At 38.8% G+C, this 23,417-nt stretch overlaps 1 protein-coding gene across 1 annotated transcript; it reads right to left on the bottom strand.

The window, feature by feature from the left end:
• Positions 1-714: 714 nt before the first annotated feature.
• On the bottom strand, positions 715-18,006 carry CALB1 (calbindin 1). The gene is made up of 11 exons (XM_007443054.4): positions 17,805-18,006; positions 17,142-17,218; positions 14,002-14,076; positions 10,814-10,897; positions 10,665-10,721; positions 5,697-5,774; positions 4,336-4,391; positions 3,514-3,553; positions 3,371-3,424; positions 3,180-3,251; positions 715-1,895 (listed from the first exon to the last, which is right to left on the bottom strand). Exons 1-11 carry the CDS (start codon positions 17,884-17,886, stop codon positions 1,782-1,784), a joined length of 789 nt encoding a protein of 262 aa, XP_007443116.1. The 5' UTR covers positions 17,887-18,006; the 3' UTR covers positions 715-1,781.
• Between the last annotated feature and the right edge of the window lie 5,411 nt (positions 18,007-23,417).

Here is a 23,417-nt window from a genome sequence, read left to right as displayed (position 1 = left end):
TCAAAAATAAAATAGAAGCACTTGCTAATTGGATGTATTTGTATCAGTGAAATGAACATTCTAGCCTTCCTATGTTAGGGTAAAATTGGCACCCTTCTGTTATATGAAACCCCTGTCTTTGAAAGTATCTTTAAAGGAATAAATTTATCAAGAAAGCATACAGTAATAAAGTAAATGCATCACAACTTAAATCAACATGAATACAGATTTGGGATATTGCCACATTTGTTGAGAAATTATGTAGAGCTGATTGGGTGCGGGGGATAAAGAAACTTGAGCCTGGTGAAATACAGTTTCCCAAAATGTGAGATTAGATTTCTCTTTTAAAATAAATGAACGTATGAAGAATTGATAGATAAATAACATTTTAAATGCTTCTACTATGTATATAATGCCATTTTAGTTGATATGGTTGAGAATCAGCCACTTGATTCTTTTTGCAGTCAATAGGTAGTACAGTAAACAAAATTTAGTGGTGTCTTAACTTCTGTTGGATTGTTACAATCACATTACTAAATCCTATTGAAACTAATTAAATGGGATTTGTGACCTAGGCATATACATATTTATGCCACATACGGTTTACTGTGTTCCTTGAGTCATTCCTAGGTTAAGTACATGGATGGCGTAGCGACTTTATTTGCACTGAATGTGCTTCAGCCACTTATATTATTACCGGTGGTAGAACAGAATATCAGAAATAGACAAACTGGGTACCAGTATATTAGTATATTAAATTTAATTATAGATTACACAGAATGATGTAAAAACAGCAGCTTGCAAGAAGTATAATATTCTGCAAAATGTGGAAACAGTTTTAGAAAAATGGACTGACATATTCTTTGACATGGCAGCCTTTACAAACACTAAAGATTTAAAGTAAAATATGAGGCAAATTTGTGTATTAATTCTCTACTTTTAACTGATTAGAAATCTCTATTTGTCCAGTAAAAATACAGTGTTGTTCTTGCCGGGCAATCAAGGAAGCTTAAAAGCTCCTTAGTACCTTCACATCCAGAGCCTCTGGTGACCTTGGTAGTGAATTTAAGGAAGATGGAGAGCAAAGACATTTATAACATGTTGGAAGTTGACCTGAACAAAGTAAACTGCAGCACTGCTGATGCTTCTATGCCACGAATCCTTTCTCACCTGAAACTGGTTTGCAAATAATGGACTTCTTAAACATTTCTCAATGGTTTCAGGTATCTCCTAAAAAGGGGGAGGACTGGTCTTTTTGGACTGATTGACCTGTAGCACACTTCCCAAAAACGCTGACCATCACTTTCTAGAAGATGGATGCCACCAAAAGATTCTGGTGGACCCTAACAGCCTCCCTCCCATGTCTTACATTCCTTTATAAGGAGCTAAGGAAAAAGAAAAAGAAGAAATCCACCATCACCTTAAATTGATTTGGAACTTGTGCTTCTCTCTGACGTTGTCAAAAACTTATTTGCTTAATGGAAACCTAGCCAATAAAAATCTCAGCTGTGCTCTTAAAACCTTATTCCATGTCTCATGAAAACACAACCATGTTTATTGGTAAATGTATTGACAGACTGGCCCAAACAATTAAGACATCCTCTTTAGTTACAAAAGCTGTACATTACAAACATCATAGAAACAAGCTGAAAAGAATGTGCCACATAACCTAACTATCTATATGCAATTTTAAATTTACAAGGTATAAAAGAAAGTAAAGCCTACTCCCTTATAGTGCACAGTTAATTTTTTTTTTCTGAGATACAATATATCACTGGTTGGAGTGGAAATGATGACAGACTCTAATTTTCCCCAGCACAGAGGATGAGAGCAAGTTCTGTTCTGTAAAGCTTTCCGCCATCAGACAAGGCCATGATGTTCTTCTTGTAGGTTGCAAGGTTATTGATATCTAATTCCTGTTTTTTAAAAAAAGAAAATGCATTTTGAAGTCACTAGATATTATTCCTCTGAACTTGACATCCTCCAGTAGTGTTGGGTTGCATTTCTCACATTTACACTGATGTGGTTGGGAACAGGACTGGTTCTAGTCCAAGTCATTTGAAGGGAGGCAGTTTAGACAAATGCGTGAGAGTGAGTAGTAGTTCCCATGTATTTCCGGAACAGTGTTTATGTGTTGTGCTAAACAAAAATACTGTTTGCTTTTGGTGTAGTTATTATGAATTCAGCCATTGTGGATTATAACCCATGTTTTATGGTTTACTGCAATTTATAAACCCAGCCAACTGTGGTTTATAAAAAAAAAAATCAGTGACTGAGAAAGGCTGACTAGGGAATTCTGGGAGTTGAAGTCCACAGGCCTTAAAGTTGTCAAGGTTGAGAAACACTGACTTAGTGCAATAGTCCTTTGGCAGGTCAGGGTTATTTATTTATGTATTTGTTCATTTTTTTATTTGCCACTCAAGGGTCATGGTGGGCCCAACCAGTTATGTGATGCCACAGAGTGAGAAGAGTTGAATTTCTGGGATAGGGCAATCAAATCAAAACATTTGTGTTAAACCTAACAGGCCTCATGCACACAATTGCAAAATTATTTTACTATTGGATTTTGGTTTTGGAGGCCACATACAGCCTATTGACTTTGGGATGACCCTAACCCTCACCTTAGCAAGCTATGTGAACCCAGCCCCACAAGTGACATTGTACCACCCAGACAGTTGTGATTCCATTCTTGTATCACTAAATGCATTTTCCCTACCATTTCACTACTAATTCACTAGCAGTGGTGTTGCTAGATAGGGGCTTCTTGTTTAATATTTATGGTCCTCTAAGGGAAGATGGTTCATTGCTGTTTCCTGTGGTTGCTTGAAAGAAACAGCGGAAGAGGCTTTGGGAAAAGAGTAGCTATTTTTGTCTTTGGTTAAGGCAGAGCACCATGTGCCCCTTTTCAAAGTGCATTGTTAACAGACATTCAGTTCAAAGAAGGAAGAACATAGGACAAATACTATGCTTTTCAGCCTGGGGACATATCTAAGAGACATGGTGGCTGTTTTACTAAAGCAGTGACGCGAACAGGGTTAATGTAGGAGTAAACTGTGCCGTCTGGTATGACATATATGATTTCATTCCCTTGTATCCAGAATTCTAAATATAGTGTATTTCAGAAGAACGACTTGAACCGGTTAGACTTGGGAAGAGAAAAAGCCCATTAAATACAATGGAAATGGAAATCTTAGAATTACCTTTTCGTTCTTTTCACAGAGATCTTTTAGCAAAGCATCTAATTCATGTTCATCTATGTAGCCGTTCCCATCCTGAAAAGAAAAACAGCACTTGAGCTTTCCTGCTGTTAATTTCTGCCGCTTTCATTGAATTGTTTCAGCTGAGAAATACATTACAAACTTGATTCATATATAAAAACAATCCTACTTACTGAATCAAATGTATCGAAAGCTTTATTAAATTCCTTTGCAGACATTTTAACACCCTAATATTCGAAAGAAGGACAAATATTAGAACAGAAACAAATCAAGTTATCAGTATATGAATATTTAGGGCACATTTAAACATGCGTACCTGAAATTTAAGGAGAAAGTTTTCCTGGACTGGGAGCAACCTTGGGAGAAAACAAGAATAATTCAGAACAATTCCTTGGTGATTTAAGAAGCAGAGAACAGAGGTAAGCAAATCATTTCAACTTTGAAATGTTTTGAGCTCAAAACAATCCATATCCAGTTTGTTAGAGTTATTTCAAGTTGAAAACGTTCATGTTTCATTGCAGGTGTTTTCCACTAGAAATGAGGCTATTTCCAGCTCAGACCACTTCTTCAGTGAACGCTGGTTGAACTCAAAACTGAGCATCTCAAGTTGAAACTCTTTCTAGTTCAAAATACAAAACACTTTGCATACATATAGTTCACTATCTTTTAAGACAAAATCCTTTGAGAAGACATTTTTTAAAAATGCATATTTATAACAAGCATAGAATTAGGGATGGAGGAACAGGACAGTAGTATTTGGGTCCTTTTATTCACTCACACACACACACACACACACACACATAAGAGAACTGCTGGGAGTAGAGGAGGATATTGCTAACTGGACCTGGACGTTTCTTTTCTTGAAAGGCCTCCATCCCCTCTTCTTCCCCATGTCAGAGAAGCACCGGATGCAGACATTTTGGTAATCGCTTGCATGGGTTGACCTTTTCTATCCAAGGATGGATGGACCACTCAATTTATCCTTGGGGGGACCAATCCAGCACATCCTACAGCATTGGCGTTTGCAGTTTGTACTAATTACCAGCATTGTAAAGACATTCCATTTGCACACCCACATTGTGTCATGTTCTACTACCAACTGATGAGATTTTCTACTTTCTTCTTCAAATATTCTTACCGGGCCATTTCTGTCAGTTCCAGCTTTCCATCATTGTTTTCATCAAACATCTTGAGCTGAAAAGATTAGTTTATAATTTTTATTGAAAAATCAACAAAAAAGGGAAATATTTAACTGAAAGCATAGTCCTCTCAAGTCTGGGGAATATCTAACCCAGTGCAACAGAATAGCCTCCTACAAAGCCATTGTCAGCTCACCTATTTGAAAATGGTTGGGTTTCAGCAGGCCTTTTAATGATATCTACTTTACTATATCTTATTTTGCAGCAGCTTTTACATCTGCTTTTACATTTTGTTTTGATTAGGTTGGAGCCAAAATCCTAGTCTTGGACTTCGGCATGCTTGGGGTCCTTTTCTGAAAGCTTGCGAGATCTCCAGGAAAGCATGGAGGGTTATGCAGGGAGAACTGTTAGTTATCATCTTCTCACTTAAAAGCCTCCATCAGATCCAGACTCATTTTTTCAGAGAAAAACACCTTACGATGCAATCTTTTACTCTGATTTTTCAAATTAGTTTTTCTTACTGGTTGAGAATTATGAGCCACTTTAAGAGTATGTCAACAAAGGAAAGTTGGATAAAAATAATGTAAATGCTCATAAATGTTAGAATTAAATGGTTGAAAGTAAATTTACTATTTATCCCCCCCCCAACAAACTCCATACAGATTCACAATAACTGTTCTACAGTAACTACAAAGGCATTCCCCACTCCCCACCTCCCCAAATCCCACCCTTCTGAGGTGGGTTATGCCAGACTTTTACCAAGGCAATGGCAGTTAGTGCAGCCACCGATATTTATTTATTTATTTGTTTGTTTGTTTGTTTGTTTGTTTGTTTATTTATTTATTTATTGTATTTATATAGCCACCCATCGCACACAAAGTGACTCTGGTCAGCATACAACAGTACAGCTGGAACTATTTTATGTGTATGCAATACATGGTATTCCCAAAACTCTCTTGAGCTTCAATTTATTATCTACAAAAGACTTTTAGAGCCGACTTCCCTAACCTGGTGCCCTCAACTCCAGATTTCCCAGCTGGGATGGCCATTGTAGGCAATTGTAGGAGTTGAATCCATGCTTCACAAATGCACTAAGATGGTAGACGACTGTTCTTGTACATGTGAAATGAACCTGCATTATAGATCAGCCTGCTAGATTTCTTCAGTTATAATTTCAAGACTTTGTTCAGCTGGTCATCAGACTTTTCTTTTGTTGCCCACTGTTTATGTACCCAACTAAATCATGAAGTGACAGGGTCCAAATACAATGATGGGATATTGTTTTAGGTTCTGTGTAAGTATCTTAAAATGGGGCAGGGGTAATTAATTCCTAGAAAGAAGTAGTACTTATAGCTCTTACCATAATATCTGTGTATTCTGATAGCTTTGAATCATCAATCTGCTTGTTTGCTTTCTGTAGTAAATCTTTCAAAAAGCTCTGAAACAAAATGAATATGTCAAAAAGCAATATTTTATCTGATCTACTTGCAGAGATCTTTTTTGGGGGTGGTCTGGTTAATTATGAATAGAGAAATAACATTTTCTCTCTCTTTTTCTATTATAAAGGCTGCAATCCTAATTCATACTTCCTTGGGTGTAAGAATCATTGACCTTCTTTTATTGCCCTATAAATCTGTGTTTTATTGGCATATGAAGGGAGGCAGAAGAATGAAATTAAATGAAGACATGTAAATTAATATGGGTGCTATGAATGCAGCATGAAATGGATTGGGAGGCAGGGTTAGGGTTAGGCTCAAGTAGATTTTAGAAAAAGCTACAGTCTTTGGGTTAATGCTCATAAAAGTTTGATCTATAGGAACGGCAATATATAGCTAAGGCTGAACTCAAAAAGTAAAGCTGGGTCATACCTGGTTTGTACCTGTGTGAGAGGCCCCCAGGAAATACTACAAGTCTGGGCTAGGAGTTGAAAAAAATATCCTGGAAAAATGTGATTCCAAACCACTTATATTATGCTGCAAGTATCAGGGAGCGCATCCCTGAAATCATTGAGAACTGAGCTCCACTTGAGGGAGAATAGCGCATGTCAAATCTGGCTGGTCACAGGATATCCTTCCTCAACCTGGTGCCCTTCAGATATAATAGGACTACAGCTCCCAGAATTCTCAACCATTTGAAGAGCACTGGGCTGGGGAAAACATGTCAGGTCAACAGGGATTATGTGGATTCAGGTGGCAGGAATCTCATACCCATAATGGTGGCAATCAATATTGTGGGCCTTTCCTACAACCCTGGCTATATGGTTAACATACCAGCCTTCTGAGTTAAGGTGAGCCTTGACAAGCCATCCTCAAAGTTCTAGAGATCCTGCAAGCATTGGTGTGAGGAGATTTCCCATCCCTTTATCCCTATTACCTGGCTCAAAGCTTTCCATACCTGTCACAGAATGGTCTGAAATAATCATACAACAACATAGTTTCTGTTTAAGTCATATGGGGAGTTGAGGAAGAGAAAGTGCTTTTTCCAAGCCTCCATCTTCAGTCTCAGGCATTTGCTTCCTGGGGTGAGATCTAATCTAGCCATAGACTCCAACAAAAGAGCATGTGGAAGATGTGCTCCTCTTCCACTATATCTGATCTTCACATCATAGTCATTAGTAAATGGTTGGGTATCCGTTCTATTATCTGTTGAATACACTAGAACAATTCTACTTTATTCTATATTGTAGGCTACACTGTAATTTGGGATTCCCAAGGAAATTTGAAATGCAAAGGACAGGAATATGGTAAGTTACACTCATGCCAATTGGAAACTTAACCTATCTCCTGCATTCCTTTGCGAGCAGGTGGGGATGATCAAGTAGATTAGTCCGCATTATACCATAATGCAGTGCTAATGCATTAGCACTATATCACAGTATAATTCCCCATCCAGCTAGCAGGCATAAGGGAGGCTTACGCTGCAGTTTGTGTTAAGAGTCTCAAGCGTTGGGAGCTGCAACTCATTCCTCTGACCAACTGGGGGGTTATAGGAGGCCTGCTGGTGACATCATGAATGTTGGTAATGGTGTGATTTGGGGCTGCTTGAGAGTGGTTGGAGGTTTGCAAGAGTAGAAATGGGAATGGCTTGCCTTATTTTTTATAGGGACAGAAGCCAGAAAAGTTATGTCCCCCCAGATAGGGGGCATTTTGCAGACAAATGTTAGGGGAAGGGGGCATGTGACCCATGGGCTGCCTAGCTCTGCTTTAGTGCTTCCCCATCAACTGCTCCTCAGCGTGAAGGTATAATCTTGCTTCCTAAACACAGTGCTTCTTTGATTTCTAAATGTTGTCATTTGAATGAGTTTGTTATTCTGCATAGAGTTTTATGTAAGGATGGGAATCCCGTTGGGTAGTGAAAGCCATGGTGTATGCTGGGCATGACTGAGTTAAGTGGTAGGTGAGGTCAGAGCTAATGTGGATAAGGTCATTTCTCATAAAACAGTCCTGTTTTTCTCTAATACTGGCTTCTCCCTCTTCCAGATAACAGGCTGTGAGAAAGGGATGTCAAGCTTTTAGGAGAAGCCTTGGCCGTTCAAAAGTTTTTTTGTTTTTGTTTTTCAAATTAGACCATGGACTCTGTGTGATCCTAAGGCTACTGTAGTGTTTCTCAGCCTTGGCAACTTTAAGGTGTGTGGACTTCAACTCTCAGAATTCCCCACACATCTTAAAGTTGCCAAGGTTGAGAAGCTTAGGGCTACAGGCTTCACATCCCTGATCGCTCAGTTCTGACAGTGCCTGTTCCTTTAAATGCAGGTTCCATAATTAGTTAGTAGAGCTGAAAAGACAGCACAAGTTGCTTTCCTGACCTTGCACGAAAACTTTGTTTCCCAGATGGGTAGCCAGTTGTCCTACTTAAGTGACATGATAAAATTCTTTATTAAGCTAGAGTTTTTGAGAGCTGGGGAATTACGAATGTCTATCATAAAAACCACATATACCTGTTCTAAATTTCTTTCTTAGTATTATTCTTGGGAGTGTTTTTGCTTTTTAATAGGAATTGGCACAAATGGGAAAATGTGTTGGAAATTCAACCAGACTGTTCTAGGTTGGTCACGTTCTGGCTAAACAGAAGCCCAGAACATGCTGGTTATTCTATCTGAGAAAACTTTGGAGAGGTCTTAAGGTCAAGTAGGGCATATAATTTTTGTGGATTTCCTTAGATTGTCTCTGACAGTGTTTCAAAACATAACTCAGTATAATCTGTCCACCTCTACAATCATCAATCAATGCCCTATTTATTTATTTGTCAAATGTATATACTGCCCATCTCACGAAAAAGTGACTTGGTAGTGTACAATAAAACCACAAAACAGTAATAATTATCCAGATTTTTTTTAAAAATTGTGATTAAAGGCTGAGAGGGCAGAAGATACCAACAATAATGGAGCCACCTCAGTACCTTGCTGGTCCTCTGGGGCCCCAGGCCTGATGACCTAACCAGGTTTTGAGAGACTTCTGGAAAATCAACAGGAATGGAGCCAACCTCACTTCGGGGGTCGGGGGGGAATGTTCCATAAGGCAGGTGCCACAGCAGAAAGGCCCGCCTTCTGGGTCCTGCCAAGTGTAGCTCCCTAGCAGATGGGACCCGTACCATACCTCTTCTGATGGATCTGATGGGATCTTATGATACTTGTATGTCTATGTTTGGGAAAGCAATTTGGCTGTAGGCCTTAGTACAATAGTCACCCATTGTTGTAGAACTGACAGCTGACATCAACTATAGTGTACTAAAAACTAACTTATATATCTTGGCTTTATCTGGGTTAGGACTTTAAGAAGTGCTATGTTGCATGTAGTGACATCTGGTTTTATTTCTTAATTTTATATCTTATTGCCTTTATCACTGTTTTATTATATGCTTATGATTTTAAATTTGGTTGAAAGGCAAAATACCTTTAGTAAAAATAAATCAATTCCTAGGCTGTATTTTTCAGACTCCAGGAAGAATAATTACTGTACATAGAGTACAGTACTGTACTGTACACCTTACTTTCATATAGAAAGAGGCATTAAGAAATTTAAACTAGGGCCTATCTCCATGGTGTTTAGCTTTATGTTTTTTAATGTTTTCCCATGAAGATGTTTATTCTGCAATCCACTCAGAAGGAGTCAGTCCAAGAACAATGGTACAATCCAGAAACAGTGGTCTGGAGACATTCAAGTGATGTAAAACTGGCTTTAGAGAAGTTATGCTGGCAAACATTCAGCCCTAAAGCCATTTGTAGTTGAATTCTATATAAGTGTTCCTTTTTGCAATTACTTTTAAATGTTGCTGGTATTGTATACTTGGGACAGAAACGGCACAGTATAAATATAAACTCTTTAGTCCAATGCAGTGTTTCTCAACCTTGGCAACTTTAAGATATGTGGACTTCAACTCCCAGAATTCTCCAGTCAGCAATTCTGGGAGTTGAAGTTCACACTTCTTAAAGTTGCCAAGGTTGAGAAACAATGGTCTAATGTCAAGGGCTCGGACATCATTTACTTTGAAGACAGCCACTTCCCCTGAGCTCTCTTGCAACAGCTGCTTGCAAAACACATAGTCCTTGACTTATGATCACAGTTGGGACTAGAAAATTCATCACTAAGCGATGTGGTGATCAAGTGGGTCACGCCCAATTTTAGACCTTTTTTGCTGTGGCCGTTAAGCAAATCATGTAGTTGTTAAGCAAATCCAGCTTTCCCCATTGACTTTGCATGTTGGAAGCTGGCTGGCAAGGTCACAAATGGTGATCACGTGACCCTGGGATGCTGCAACTGTCATAAATACATGCCAGTTGCCAAGTGCTTGAATTTTGATCACATGACCATGGGAATGCTGTAATGGTTGTAAGTGCAAGGACTGGTCATGAGTCACTTTTTTCAGTGTCATCATAACTTCGAAAGATCATTAAACAAATGATTGCAAGTCAAAGAATACCTGTAATCTTCCAGATACTCCTAGATTCCTTCATGATTATTTGTACTGATTGTACTAGCTAGGATAGCCGGGGGAATGGGAGTGTGGGTTCCCTGAGATGCACTGAAAATGCAACCTAGTAATGCTTTCTACGTATCAGGTTCAGGAAAAAAAGGTGCAAAGAGAAACATCTTTGGTGGATCCCCACTACTATCAAAATCAATACATTTACTCACTATTCAGACCTACAAAAACAAAGTTCAGCGCTTCCATAGAACTCTTTCAAGTGGTTAGGTGGGGCAAAAAAATCTGTGTTGTACAGCTTCTACTTTTTAAGACTTGTTTTGTTGTTTTCACAACTTCTTCCTGCAAATACTTTTGATGTAGAATGGCCCCAGTGCCTAAGAAATTATTATAGAGGTTTCCTTACCTTAAGCTCTTCAGCATCAATATACCCACTGTGGTCACTATCATACTTTCTCCATGTCTGGAATTGAGAAAATAATTGCATATGTTCACATGCAAAGTTTTACACCTTGGCAATATAATTTTTCACAACAGAAGATTTATGTGGATTACCTGCATGAAGTCTTCACTAGATTTCAGCTGCTGGCATCTAAAAAATAATAGGAAGTTTTCTTCTGTTGGCAGTATCTGAGCAAGCTGGAGGGGAAAAAAGCATTTAAATTCTATTTAGATTTATTATTCTAAGAAAATTTAATAAAAATATAATTTACTCTACTAGGTTCCCAGAAGGAAAGAGAAAAAAGTTCACACAACTGACTAGTAGTCTGTGAATACCAGGTATAATCCATGAGTATTTTTTTCTGTATCCAATCCACTGAACTATCACAGCACTAAACTGGATGTATAAAATGATAGGAGTCATAATGTGGTTGGTTTTGTTCGGCTTGGTACAATATGTGTATTTAGCTTTTTCATTTTATAAATGGCTAGCTAATCTTCAGCTTGTGGATCCAGCCTACACGTTTCTATAGAACATTTAAACCAGTGATGTTCCTTATTAAATTTCTCCAATGTTTAAATGGCTGATTATTGCATTTTAGTGAAATCTTAATGTCGCAAAGATGGCTTGCACTGTTAAGAGAAGCTAAATAACTTTTAGCACTGATTTGGAGGTGAAAAAGAGACTCTCCACCCACCCAGATAAGCTTTGTTTTTAAAAGTTGGGGTCTTTCCACTAATATTTTCAAATTTCAATAAGCTTCAGATAAAAAGGGGAGGAAGAATGATAGGATCTCCACTGTATCCAAGATTTCCTTTAAATTGTACCATTGAAGGGTGTGGGACACTTCATATAAAACAGTGGGAGGGAGGAACAGGAAATGGACTTTTTTAACAGTGAAAAAATGAAGAAAGGATGGATAGGAGAAGTTCAAAGAAAGGATGGATGAAGTGAGCATCATCTGGAAAAATCAGTAACAGGAGTTGGTGAGAATTCAAGGCCTTTTCAGAGGGAGAGAATTGCCTTGGGGCTCATTTTATTGCAATGGCATCCTTTCAAAATGATGAAGTGTACCAATTCTTTTAATTCAAGATAGAAAAGAAAGTCAATACGAAAGTTGAAGAATAATGTTAATATTTTGAGCTTTCCCACATACTGAAATTACTAAGCCACTGACTTCAGCAGATAAAGATGATACCCCTTCTGTGGAAAAAAATTACACCGACATAAGATATAGTGAGAAGAAAGGTAGGCAACAGACTGAACGAATATTCTGCTAATTGTAACTATTGTTATCACATTTAAAGCCCTACATGGCCTAAGGGCCAGGTTATTTGAAGGACCACTTTTCCCCAGTTACATCTACCCAACCCACCAGAGTGGGGAGGCAGGGTATGTTGCGGGTCCCTTCAATGAGGGAGGTACATCTAGTGGGACCAAGAAAAAAGGTCTTCTCTGTAGTGGCTCCCTCCCTATGGCATATCATTCTCCTGAAGATAAGACTGGCCCCCACCTTGATATTTTTCCAGAAGGCCCTGAAGATGTGGTTTTGTCAGTGGGCCTGGGGACCCCAGGCCAATACAGAGCCAATCAAATGGTTAATTTGAGTGTGTTTGTTGCTGCCAGGGTGGTGGGGGTGGGGTTTGCTGGTTTTTGTATTCTGGGTTTTTAATTTTGTAAACTGCCCGGAGTCACCATGTGAGAGTTGGGCAGCCATATAAATTTGTTTAATAAATAAATAAATAATGAGCATCTTGGAATCTTAAAAGCCCTTGCCCATCTCACTCCCCATCCAGGACTCAGTAGTAGATCACCAATCTTCTGATATTTTATGACTTAGCTCAGCTTCTAGGCTAGACCTGGCAGAAGACTCAGAGTCAGCTTGGCTAGAGAAGTGTTGTATTGCAGACTATCATGAAGCTGTACAAAACAGTTGACTGATGCCAGTAAGAATGTGCAAATGACTCTTATACACACAGTGGCTTACATTCGTTTCTTCTTCCTCCTGCACTTCCCATAAATTAACAGATTCTTGACATGATGTTTGATGGCCTTGAAATCAAGCAGTTACTATCCCTGCCCTGAGAACTGCTGGTTTGTGGTTATATTTCCTACCACCATCGGGTCTAGATCAAATCATCCAGTGGAGCTATTTCAAACTGTGAGTATTCCTTGTGTAACAAGCAAACTTCTTTTTGAGAGTGACTTTGGGAAATACCTCCCATGATGAGTCAGGATCTTTTTCAGGAGTTGATTTCAGGAAATGTCATGGAATACTAGGTCAACCCTTGGTCATTATTGTATGGCAGGGATCAGAAGCCTATTTTCCTTTCAGATGTTTTTGAACTCCAATTCCCATCAGCCTCACTACTATGTTAACTGTTACTGTGGTTCAGCAGCTGCTGAAGGAATGCAGATACCTCACTTTGTCATGCAGCAATGACTAAGAGATGAAACTGCACTGTCTGAAAAATCCCCCCAAAAGGTCACAAACTTTGTAAGATGGTCTCTTTCAAGCTCTCTTGTGGTCCTGAGAAGGTCACCTGTCATGATTATTACTACAACCAGAATACATATCTAACTAAAATGGTCTTACATCTTTCCATGGCTTATCAGAAAATAATTCTCATCCTCTTAAATATTCTCCTCTGGATTTCTTCAAAAAGCACACTTTCTGTTTTTGCTCGAACAAAGCAAATCCCAAAAGAAGCTACCAAAAATGGATTGGGGAACACAGATTTAAATTTATGCTCATCAAGATATGATGAAAGCTTTAATTGCACTAATACTTTGAAAGGGAGTAAATAGTTTCAACTCTATCCTCTTTTAGTTTGTGACGAAATCTTACTAATGTCATTGTCAACTTTTATGAGTGGCAAGTAGAGACACACAGCTAAGGGTTCATAGAGACTGCTCAGAGGTATTGATTGAATATCTATCAGGACAAATTCAATCCACCACCTCCTCACTATTTTATAAAATCATCTCAAGATGACATGCAACTGAGAAATGAATTCACTTCAGAATGGGAACATTGAATAGGGAAAAAAATAGGTGATATGAATGGTACCCCTTCCTTTCCACCCTCAGACTAGAGAACTATAATCTGACTAGGCCTTATACTAGAGGCCTCAAGACTTCCCTTGCAAAGGAGGTGGTTGTATAATGTTATATGTTAGTAGTGATAACCACTGTAATACATGTGCGTATGAATATGTGTGTGTGTGTGTATCATGTTTTGTATCACTGCACAGCTATGACTGATGCATATAAAGTAATGCAGTAAAAGAAGCAGCCTTACCTCTACAATTCCTATTTTTCCATCAGAACTCTTTGAAAAATGGTCCACAAAAGTTTTCATTTCTGGGGTTAAGCCCTGTAAATATAAAGTACGCTGATTATCCTTTTAAGAAAAGACAAATAGGAAGCAAGAACACAGTCCATCACAGAAAGTTCTGCCCAAATTCCAAAGCCATGAATTATTGCACTGCAGAATAGACCGAGGCCGACCTCATGAAAAAAGAAAAAGTGCAGCCTAATTCATTAAGAATAATCACATTCAGAGATATCTTGATAAAAAAAGAATTAAGTTCATGGATGGCTGAGAAATTAATTTATGAAGTGAAGAATCTCTGTTCAGATTTTGGTTAAATTTCAGATTAAGGTTTAAATATAGAAACAAATCTATGACTTAAGAACAAAATCAGGATTCTTGTTCTATCCATCTGTCGTGAATGCCAGTCACTACTGTGTATTCTTGCCGTTGTCACATTTTCAAGGTGTTCCTTTTTAAAAGAGCTATGTGCCTCTTGACAAAATGTATGAAAAGTGTTCCAGAAAAGGAGATATACCCCTTAGGCTGAGTGTTCCAGAAAGGGAGTTATACTAACCCTAGGTACTCGACCAAGAGTATACAGAAGATGGGTGAGAATATCCATTCAGACCTGATTCTAAATGCACACAGCAACAGAAGTAATCAAGAGAGAGTAGATTAGCCCTTTGTCAAATGAGCCTCTCTTTTACCCAAACTAAACATCCACAACCAGAGACTGGCACAACTGATGCCATGCTGAAGCACAAGCAAGCAATGAAGCCATCAGCACAGCAGAGCACAATCAGAAGTGTTGGCCCAGTTTCCTGGGAAAACATTTATTTCCTTTCTGTTCAGAATGGAGGCAGTGGGAAGGTTTAATCTGCACTCAGGGTGGCTGGTACACTGTAAAAGCTCATTTTTCCCCTTGGGGTGAATCTACATTAAGCCATGCTACATTAAGCTAGTTAGCATTCCCTATGATTTTAGTGGATTTGCCTTAGGCGTAACTATGTTTGGATCTGACATGTAGTTACAGTATATGCTATTACCAATGAGCAACGTATGTTGCATGTGAATGCTGGCAATCTCAGACAAAGAAATGAATATATACAAACAGATTATGTCCTGATTTTTCAATTACGCAGTACTGAAGACTGAGCGTATGTGACTGCTGAAAGATAATTTAACTAATGGCCAGCATAAGCTGTACGATCTCTACGTGGAAGAAATGGAATGTGCCTGGGATATAGAGTAATTGTTCCTTGATCAGTGAATGTTATATTTTCTAATCCAGTGATATTCACTCCAGATAGACCTCTAGATTTTAAGGAATGTATTCCCAGCAAAGTGTGCCTGAGATTGAATTCGTAGAGTGCACTTCTGTGAAAGCTTATATAAAACTAAATCCCACTGAATTCTATGGGTTTTAAGACAAATCTTGCACCATACCAGGCAATACAGGAATACAGGATACACAATACAGGAAGATAATATTATCATCATCATCATCATCATCAATCTGGTTTATGTTAACATTTTATGTCACTGTTTTTATTGTGCTTCTTGTTTCTTACTTGTAAGCTGTTTATAGTCTTATGCAGAAATATACATGGCAGCAAAATAAATAAAAATAATAAAATAATTAATTTCATTAATTTCAAATTTTAATTAATTTCAGTCAACAATCTATACTTGGTTCAGCTAAAGAATCATGGTTTAAATGTGCAATGCAGAATAATGACAGGATTCTCATAGATCCTGAAGAGAAACATATTGCTATAGGGAGGTATGAAATTAATGATGAGCATTTGTTGATGGTCCTGCAAAATTTTCTTAGGTCTTGTGTGCGTCTGTGTGTGTGTATGTATAATCATCATCACTTGTAGTCTATGTAGCAGTGTAATGGAGTTAGCTCTTGGAGTTATCAGTGCCTCAGCTTCTTGATACATTTGCACTTGAATTTTTGTAAACATTGTACTGGAAAGTCAAACAAAAAGAAGAAGAGTAGGTAAAGGGAGCTTTTTCCATTCTCCTTTAATTTAAGAAAATCTGAAATGGAACAAAGGCATCCAGATCTTATAGCAATTAACTGAGGCATGAATGAAATTGACTCTGCAACTAATTGCAGCTGTGCAACTAGCTAATGATTAAATGTTAGTACCAAGCTATGTTCATACTGTGATCATTTTACTGGGCACTTATTAATTAGATATAAACTCCACCAGAAAGCAAATTCTCAACAAGCCACCCTCCTTAAACTAACACCATCTAGCTATACTAGGGCAGTGACAAAAAAATTCCCAGCCAAGATATAGGAGTTGTAATCCTAACTCAGCTCTAGGATGTCTCAGTACAAGGAGACCTGTTGCAGATAAACCTCGCCCAGAAGTCATTGAAGAATAGTTCCCAGCAATATTCAGAAAGAATGTATTATAAGCTACTAGTGTCAACAACTTCAACAACTTTTTAAAATATCAAATAACGCATCAATTTATTTCTGTTTTATTTTTCTTTCAAGAAAGTATTTTCAACATCTACCTTAGACCATGTGAAGTCCTAATGATCCCAATTCTTCAACACCAAATAAATGTGCATGTGTGCACATGTATGAGAGTGTGCATATGTGAATCAGTGTGTGTGCATGTGTGTCTGTGTATACTATGTGCAGATCTGTCTCTTGGCCACCAAGGGGCAGAAACATATTTCAGCCTATATAGTAAGGTTATATCCAGCTGCCTAAAAATATTCCTTTATCCACTCTGAAAAACAGAGTGCAAGTAAACCTTTCTTTACCACCAATGCAGTGAGGTCTGTAATATCAACCCAAAGATGGAGTGCTCTAGTAGAGGGATGGGTGATTCACAAGATTTTGCCTTTTATCTAGATTCCAGATTTTCCAGCCACAACTTTTGCATTTGTCCAGTTTTATCCATTTGCACTGAAGCGGATATGTGCATGGCCAAATATGTACATAGTCATAGACATCCATCACTGGAGCTTGGTTACTGGAGTTCAGTATTATTATTATTTATTAAATTTATATGCCTCCCGACTTTCAGCGACTCTGGATGGTTTTATTATTACTAGTATATCTACAAAAGAAGAAGAAAAGCCCCATCTTAACCTACCAGTCCAGCTTTCTTTCGCGCCTGCTGCAGTTCTTGGATAAAACTCTGCAGTTCCTTTCCATCCATGTATCCATTGCCTGCAACACGAAGAGAGAGAGCATAGTGGTTACAGCTGTAATGGTTTCTTTCTTTCCTCCCTGCTGGTGAACAACACTTGCCGACCTGTTTAAGCAGGCTAACGGAGCAATCTCACGTTTAGACCACAGTCCCATTGAGTGCAACGAGACTTGGGGAAACGCTTCTAGCGTTGCAGTCTTGCTTACATCCTCCCCGAGAAAAAGAAGGCTCTGCTTCCTTCTAGATTACGAGACTGGGTTCTATGGGGGGCGCGTTGGGCTTTTAGAGGCTTTCAGCTGCCCAGAGAAGGACAACAGCCAGGAGTCCCACGGCCGCCCGAGCGACCGACCGCTCGGAGGCTGGTCCGCGCTCGTCCTGTTCGAAAACGCCGGTTTCTCAAACGTTCCCGTCGCTTCAGACGTAAGAGGTAAAAGTTGTAACTCGCGCCCGACAAAGTTTCCTGCTTACAGCGGAGCAAGTTGGAGGGTGCCGACTCCCTCGCCCAGTTTTGCAGCTGAGCGCTCTCAAATCTCCTCCACCCCCGCCCCCCATTTAGTTCCGAGCCGGACGGGGAGAGAAGAATGGGACAATGCCGTAATCAATCACCATCAGCGTCGTAATGGCGCCAGATCGCGAAAAACTGGCTTGCCGAGACCACCGCTCCTTGCAGGTAAGCCTCCGCGGTCATGGCGCGAGTCTCGGGCGGCGTGCGGGCGCAAGCGAGGCGGGAAGGACGAGGGCGCGGTTGCTGGCTGCCTCTGTCCGCGGTGCTGACCGGCTCTCTGCCCGGACAAGTTCTCCTCGTTCTCAGCCGAGGACTCCCTATTTATCTAGTTCTTTGCCTCCCGAGCTCCGCCCTCGGAGCGCTCCCTCCCTTCTCTCCCCCCCCCCGCCCCACCTCTCTCTGTCGGCGCTGGTCCTCCTCTTCTGCGCTTCGCTGCTTATAAACGACAATAAAGCGGGAGGGCCTCCATAAAGCCAATTCTCCCCCCAACGAGTCCAAAAGACTCAACCGTAGGAGTTACATCCTATTGTTATAAAAAAAGTAATGAAGACCACCCAGTTCGGGAGCCTCCCCACCTTTCTCCCTACAGAACCACCTTTCTCTCAATAAATAAAGGAGAACAGCCCAAAGATCCATGTTGCCCAACATCTCTTCAACTTGGTGCTCTCCAGATGTGAGAGAATGTGACTTCCACATCTGTTGGTCAGGCTGGGGTGCATTTAAACACATCCACTGATCATGCTTCTGGAATACCAGGAGTAAAAGGGCTTTTAAAGTCCTCCACCCAGTCTATGAACAGAGGAATTGAATGGGCAATTTATCTGATTTTTTTTTTCCTCAAGGGTAGAAGAAGTCCTCCAACAAGTTGTCCTGGGCAGGATTTCCCACTAGAGCTGAGAATAGCACTGCAGCTGAAAAAGACCCATGACAGAAATTCCTTCAGGATGTCATTCCTCAGGATTTAACTGCAGCAGCACACGTGCATAGCTTGGCCACATCATATCTAAAGAACTCTACCTTCCACCCATAAAATTTTCTTCCAAATTTTCTGCTTCTTTGAAAAACAATCAAGAGCAAATTCTCTTTCTGCAAATTGAATGAAGACACAGGACAATTCATTTGCCTGGTGCTAAGAATATATAAACCTTGGCCATTCCTGCTCCAGTGAGCTAAGAACTTAAAATGAGGGGAATAGAATAGGACCTGGAGTTTCCCTACTGTTCTTTAGATAATAGCTTTTGATATAGCTCTCTCCATGAGTTATGTAACCTATCCTTCCCCAGTCTGGTGTTATCCAAATGAGTCGGATTTCAGCTCTTGTTATCCTTGGCCAGCTCAGTGATCTTGCTGGCCTTGCTCAGTTCATGGGACTTGAAATCTAAAGCTTCTAGCTGGTACAAGTTTGGAGAAAGCCAATATAGCCGATTAAAAAAAAATGATCTAAGGCATCAGCTCTTCCTGATCTTGTCCTCCCCTAATCCTTTTTTGTAAAACACTGATTCATGGTGAGAAAGCAGAAAGGAACAATTATTCCACAGTGATTAATTCAGAATAAGTGGCATGAAGATGTTTATGCAGTCTTAGATAATTTCTGAACCATAGGAATTCAAGGCTGATACATATGTATTCCACAACTTTTGCCACTCATGATTAAAAGAAGTAATTGGAAATCATTCTGAATGGAAATCTCCAAAAAAACGTTAAGTAAACCTGCTTGTTGTATATTTAACAATCATTCCAGCATTGTAGAGTGCTACTAAATAGATATTTTCATAAGACACTTTTCCCAACATAGAAGCTTTCCCAGGAGAATTTCTGACACCTGATTAAGAAAACATAAAGTAAATTGGTAGCCAACAAGTGTTTAAATCCACAGATACCTTAAGAAACTTTGCCACATATTTCCTGATTGAAAGGTATCTTGGTTCCCACAGAGGCACAGAAATGGCTGGGAATTAGCTGTCATCTGCCCCAGCAATGCCTAAGAGAGGAGTACTGTCAATGCAAGATGAAACCATGTTTGTCAGAAGGCTTTCTGGGACCAATCAATGTGCCCAAAAGAGAGAAAGTTAGAGGGCTCAGAGATGGTACTGGATGATGAGGCCCTTCCTAATGTGATGACCTTGTATATCTGCCAAGTAAGTTGAACGTCTCAGCACAGTGCAAACTTTCATCTTATGGCAGTACACTTTAATGGAAATTCAAGGCTGAATCAGTTTCCATTGTCATCTTCCTTCTGCTGATATTGGTAGTAGGTACTGACAGTGCACAGTTAACACAGTGCGTGCATTATCTTCCACTGGTCTCTCTGATCCTTTATTCAGGGAAAGCTGGATGAGTTCAGATCAATTACTCTTAATTATACCTATATTGAACAGTGAATAGTTTTCAGAATATTTGTCATAGGTAATAACTGTGATAGTCTTTCCTACAGAATTCACATATTTGCAGGGTTTTTTTCCTTTCCTGAGACTGAATAAAACACAATTTTACATTTTATGTACTTGATTGATCTGCAGTACAACTATTAGTTTAATTGTTAGATTAATCAACCCAAATTATAGTCAAGTAACCTGCTGAGTTCAATGTTTATTGATAAATGTTGATGGGGTTAGGCTTTTGCTTTTTTTTTTTTTAAATAATTTTGTTTCTAGTGTGGAAGTACACGAAGAAATGGAAAATAACATATTAAAATTGCATTGCAAAGAGTACTGATAATTTTTGAATTAAATTTGTATATGGCTTCAGGATTAGCAGTTTAAAATACTTGGGTATGTTCTACAAAAATAGACATATTCCTCTATGCAATGTGTTGTGTAATAAATTAAAACAGAAGTGTTGCAGCCATGAAAATAAAAATGTGTATCAGTCTGACCAAACAAAGCATCTACGTATAAGTTCTACTATGGCTCATTTGTATCTAGCAAAGTTCTACTGTGTGGGGATGATAGGAGTAGTAGTTTAATCCATCTGGAATGTTAGGGATAACAGTACAAGAAAGGTGAGTCACTGCTTTCATGTATGTGAAAAGGAATCTGTAGTAGTTCTCTCATATTGTGGGAACTACAACTCTTGAACTCTTGCATGCACATGGACACTCTCATTGCTGAGTAAAGAAATCATGTTTATGTTCCTTGTAGTGCCATATAAAGAGATGAACCAGTGTGCTGTGGGTGGATTAAAACTAATTTTGCTCATGGACATAAAGGAACCAGACATTTATATAGGAGAAATAATTGTTTCTGTTGCAAATCTCCATTTTTAATAAACTTTGAAATAACTTTTAATCCTCCTTGGAGAGAAACCATAATATTTGTAAGGCTGCAAATTCAATTTGTATCGTATTTCATGAGCAAACACATTAAATACATAGGAAAGAGAAATACAGACATATAGGGGTTGGATCCAAACTGAGCAGACTCATTGGTTTCAAAGGTTCTGAGAGCAGACTAAATCTTAATGCTTAAACAGCATACATGGGGAGGAGAGGGATTACAGAAGCAAGCTCCAATTTGCAACAGGACTAAGAAATGGCTAAATCTTTTCCCTTGTGCTAGCTCTCCAACAAAAATTACATTAGCTATTAAAGGTTTACTGGCAATGGAGGGCAAACAGAAAGATAAAACAGTATCATTAGTTATTATTTGTAAGCCGCTGCTTTGCTTATAGGAAAATTTATGTATTAGAAGTTGCATCATGTTACTTTAATCTTCATGAGGGATCATAAGTCTGGAATGTGGATATAGCAATTATTCTGCATCACTGGATCTAGAATAAATAGCTGGATTTTTTTTTCCTGTACGATCTATGATTTGATTAGTGTACTATCTTGAGTATCTTTATTCTGCTCTTCAGTAATAGTCTTTCATTCATTTTTCTAACTAGCAAGAGAGAGCAAAGTACCATAGAGTGAAATAATTATCTTCTACAAATAGCAAATGCTCAGGGTTATCTGTTTCCATGGACTGAGCTATTCTATAGTCATGTTTCCATGGAGAGTGGTTTCACTTTTATTATGACCATGGAAGATGCATGGATCCAAACTATCCAGGAGAAATTTGCAAGCACTAGATAAAGGTGTTCAAAAAAGCAACCCTCAAAATATGTGATGGACTGGGGGAAGAAGAGTGAACATTTTAGAGTGGTAGCTCCCAACTGGTGCCAATGGGGAGAAATTATAACATTATATTTCACATTGGCACATAGATTTCCTTCATGTTTGTGCCATCCATTAACCTACTCCCAATTTCATCTCATTTTTTGAATCCACAGTATTCCACTGTCAGGAATAGCTGGCTGTAGAAACTTTAGTGCATGGGCCATGTGTAATTCCATTAGTATCAGGAGCACTTCTATTACTATTATTTCTATTCCCCAGTCTCTCCAAAATACTTGAAACTGATCCATAATGGTTTTCACTCCTGCCAATCTCAAAATGCTGAGAACATAGAGAGTTCATTATAGTCAGCAGTTCTTCTAGCTGACCAATAAGACAAAATAACAAAAACAACAATAATATAGTCAATGCCATATTTCACCCCTGCCCATAATACTATCCATCCTCAAAAACAAAGAATCATGCAAGCTGCCTTCCCACCAATCCTAGTTACATTTAAATCCCCTTGTCTTTATTTTGCAAAGGCAAATTAATAGAATACTGTCAGTTTTGCAATTGGCACTACAACAGTTATAAAAAGGAAGAGTCAATCAAACAAAGCTCTCATGTGGAGATACCCATGTATACCTCATCCTAATAACTCAGCTGATGAATCTATGTTTATAGCAGTGTTTCTCAGCCTTGGCAACTTTGAGATGTCTGGACTGGGGAATTCTGGGAGTCAGAGTCTAGATATCTTAAAGTTGCCAAGGTTGAAAAACACTGGTTTACAGAATTGAACCTTTGATATTCTTTTGGTTTTACAAAATAGTCCACTATCAATAACTTTGCATCGAAACATAGAGCCAAACAAGACCAATTAGTTATTCAGTACAGGCTGGAAAACCAGATTGTGCTATTTTGTTTCTATAAATTGTGCACCGTTTATCATACTTCGAAGCCAGTTGTGGGGCATTTATTTATTTACTGTATCCCATCCCATTCCACACTGCATCCCATCCTTTATAAAAAAAGTATTTCTTCAGGCAAATAACAAAATTCAAGTAACAAAGACTAAAACATTACAGACAGAACATCAGTAAAATCAATGTAACTAATGCATGCACAGCAAATAAAATGAAACCACAAATTCCATCATATCTGTCACAGTCTACTGGCTGTTTATAAATGCCCAGTGAAGCTGATAGAAAGGAAACATTGTAACTATTATCTAATGTCTGAATAGGAATTATATCAGATAAGTGTACAACTTGGGACAGGGAATCATCCAATAAAAATAACTATTAATAAGATAAGGAGAACTGGAGACAAATATATCTTTGCACAACACATAATAAACTTTGGAATTTCATTATTAATGGAAGCTCAGTGCAGGGTTTGACACTTTAACATCCTTTAGATGTTCTAGATCACAGATCCTCCCATCTCTTGCCATTGGCCATGCTATCAGAAAGTGGACTTTTTAAACATCTGGAGGTAGAAGAATGCCCATCCCTAGCTTAGAGCATTCGGCAAAGTTTATATATGTAATGGTATGTAGGAAAGGCTTTAGGAAATGGGGTGAAGAGATGCTGCCTAGGGAATGGTCAGATAAGAG

The sequence above is a fragment of the Python bivittatus genome, unplaced genomic scaffold (genome assembly GCF_059951505.1).
Source record: "Python bivittatus isolate LINGU-HERP-01145 unplaced genomic scaffold, Pbiv_v1 ctg000590_np1212, whole genome shotgun sequence".
In the NCBI taxonomy this organism is placed as follows: Eukaryota; Metazoa; Chordata; class Lepidosauria; order Squamata; family Pythonidae; genus Python; species Python bivittatus.
This window is presented reverse-complemented; position numbering and strand designations above follow the sequence as displayed.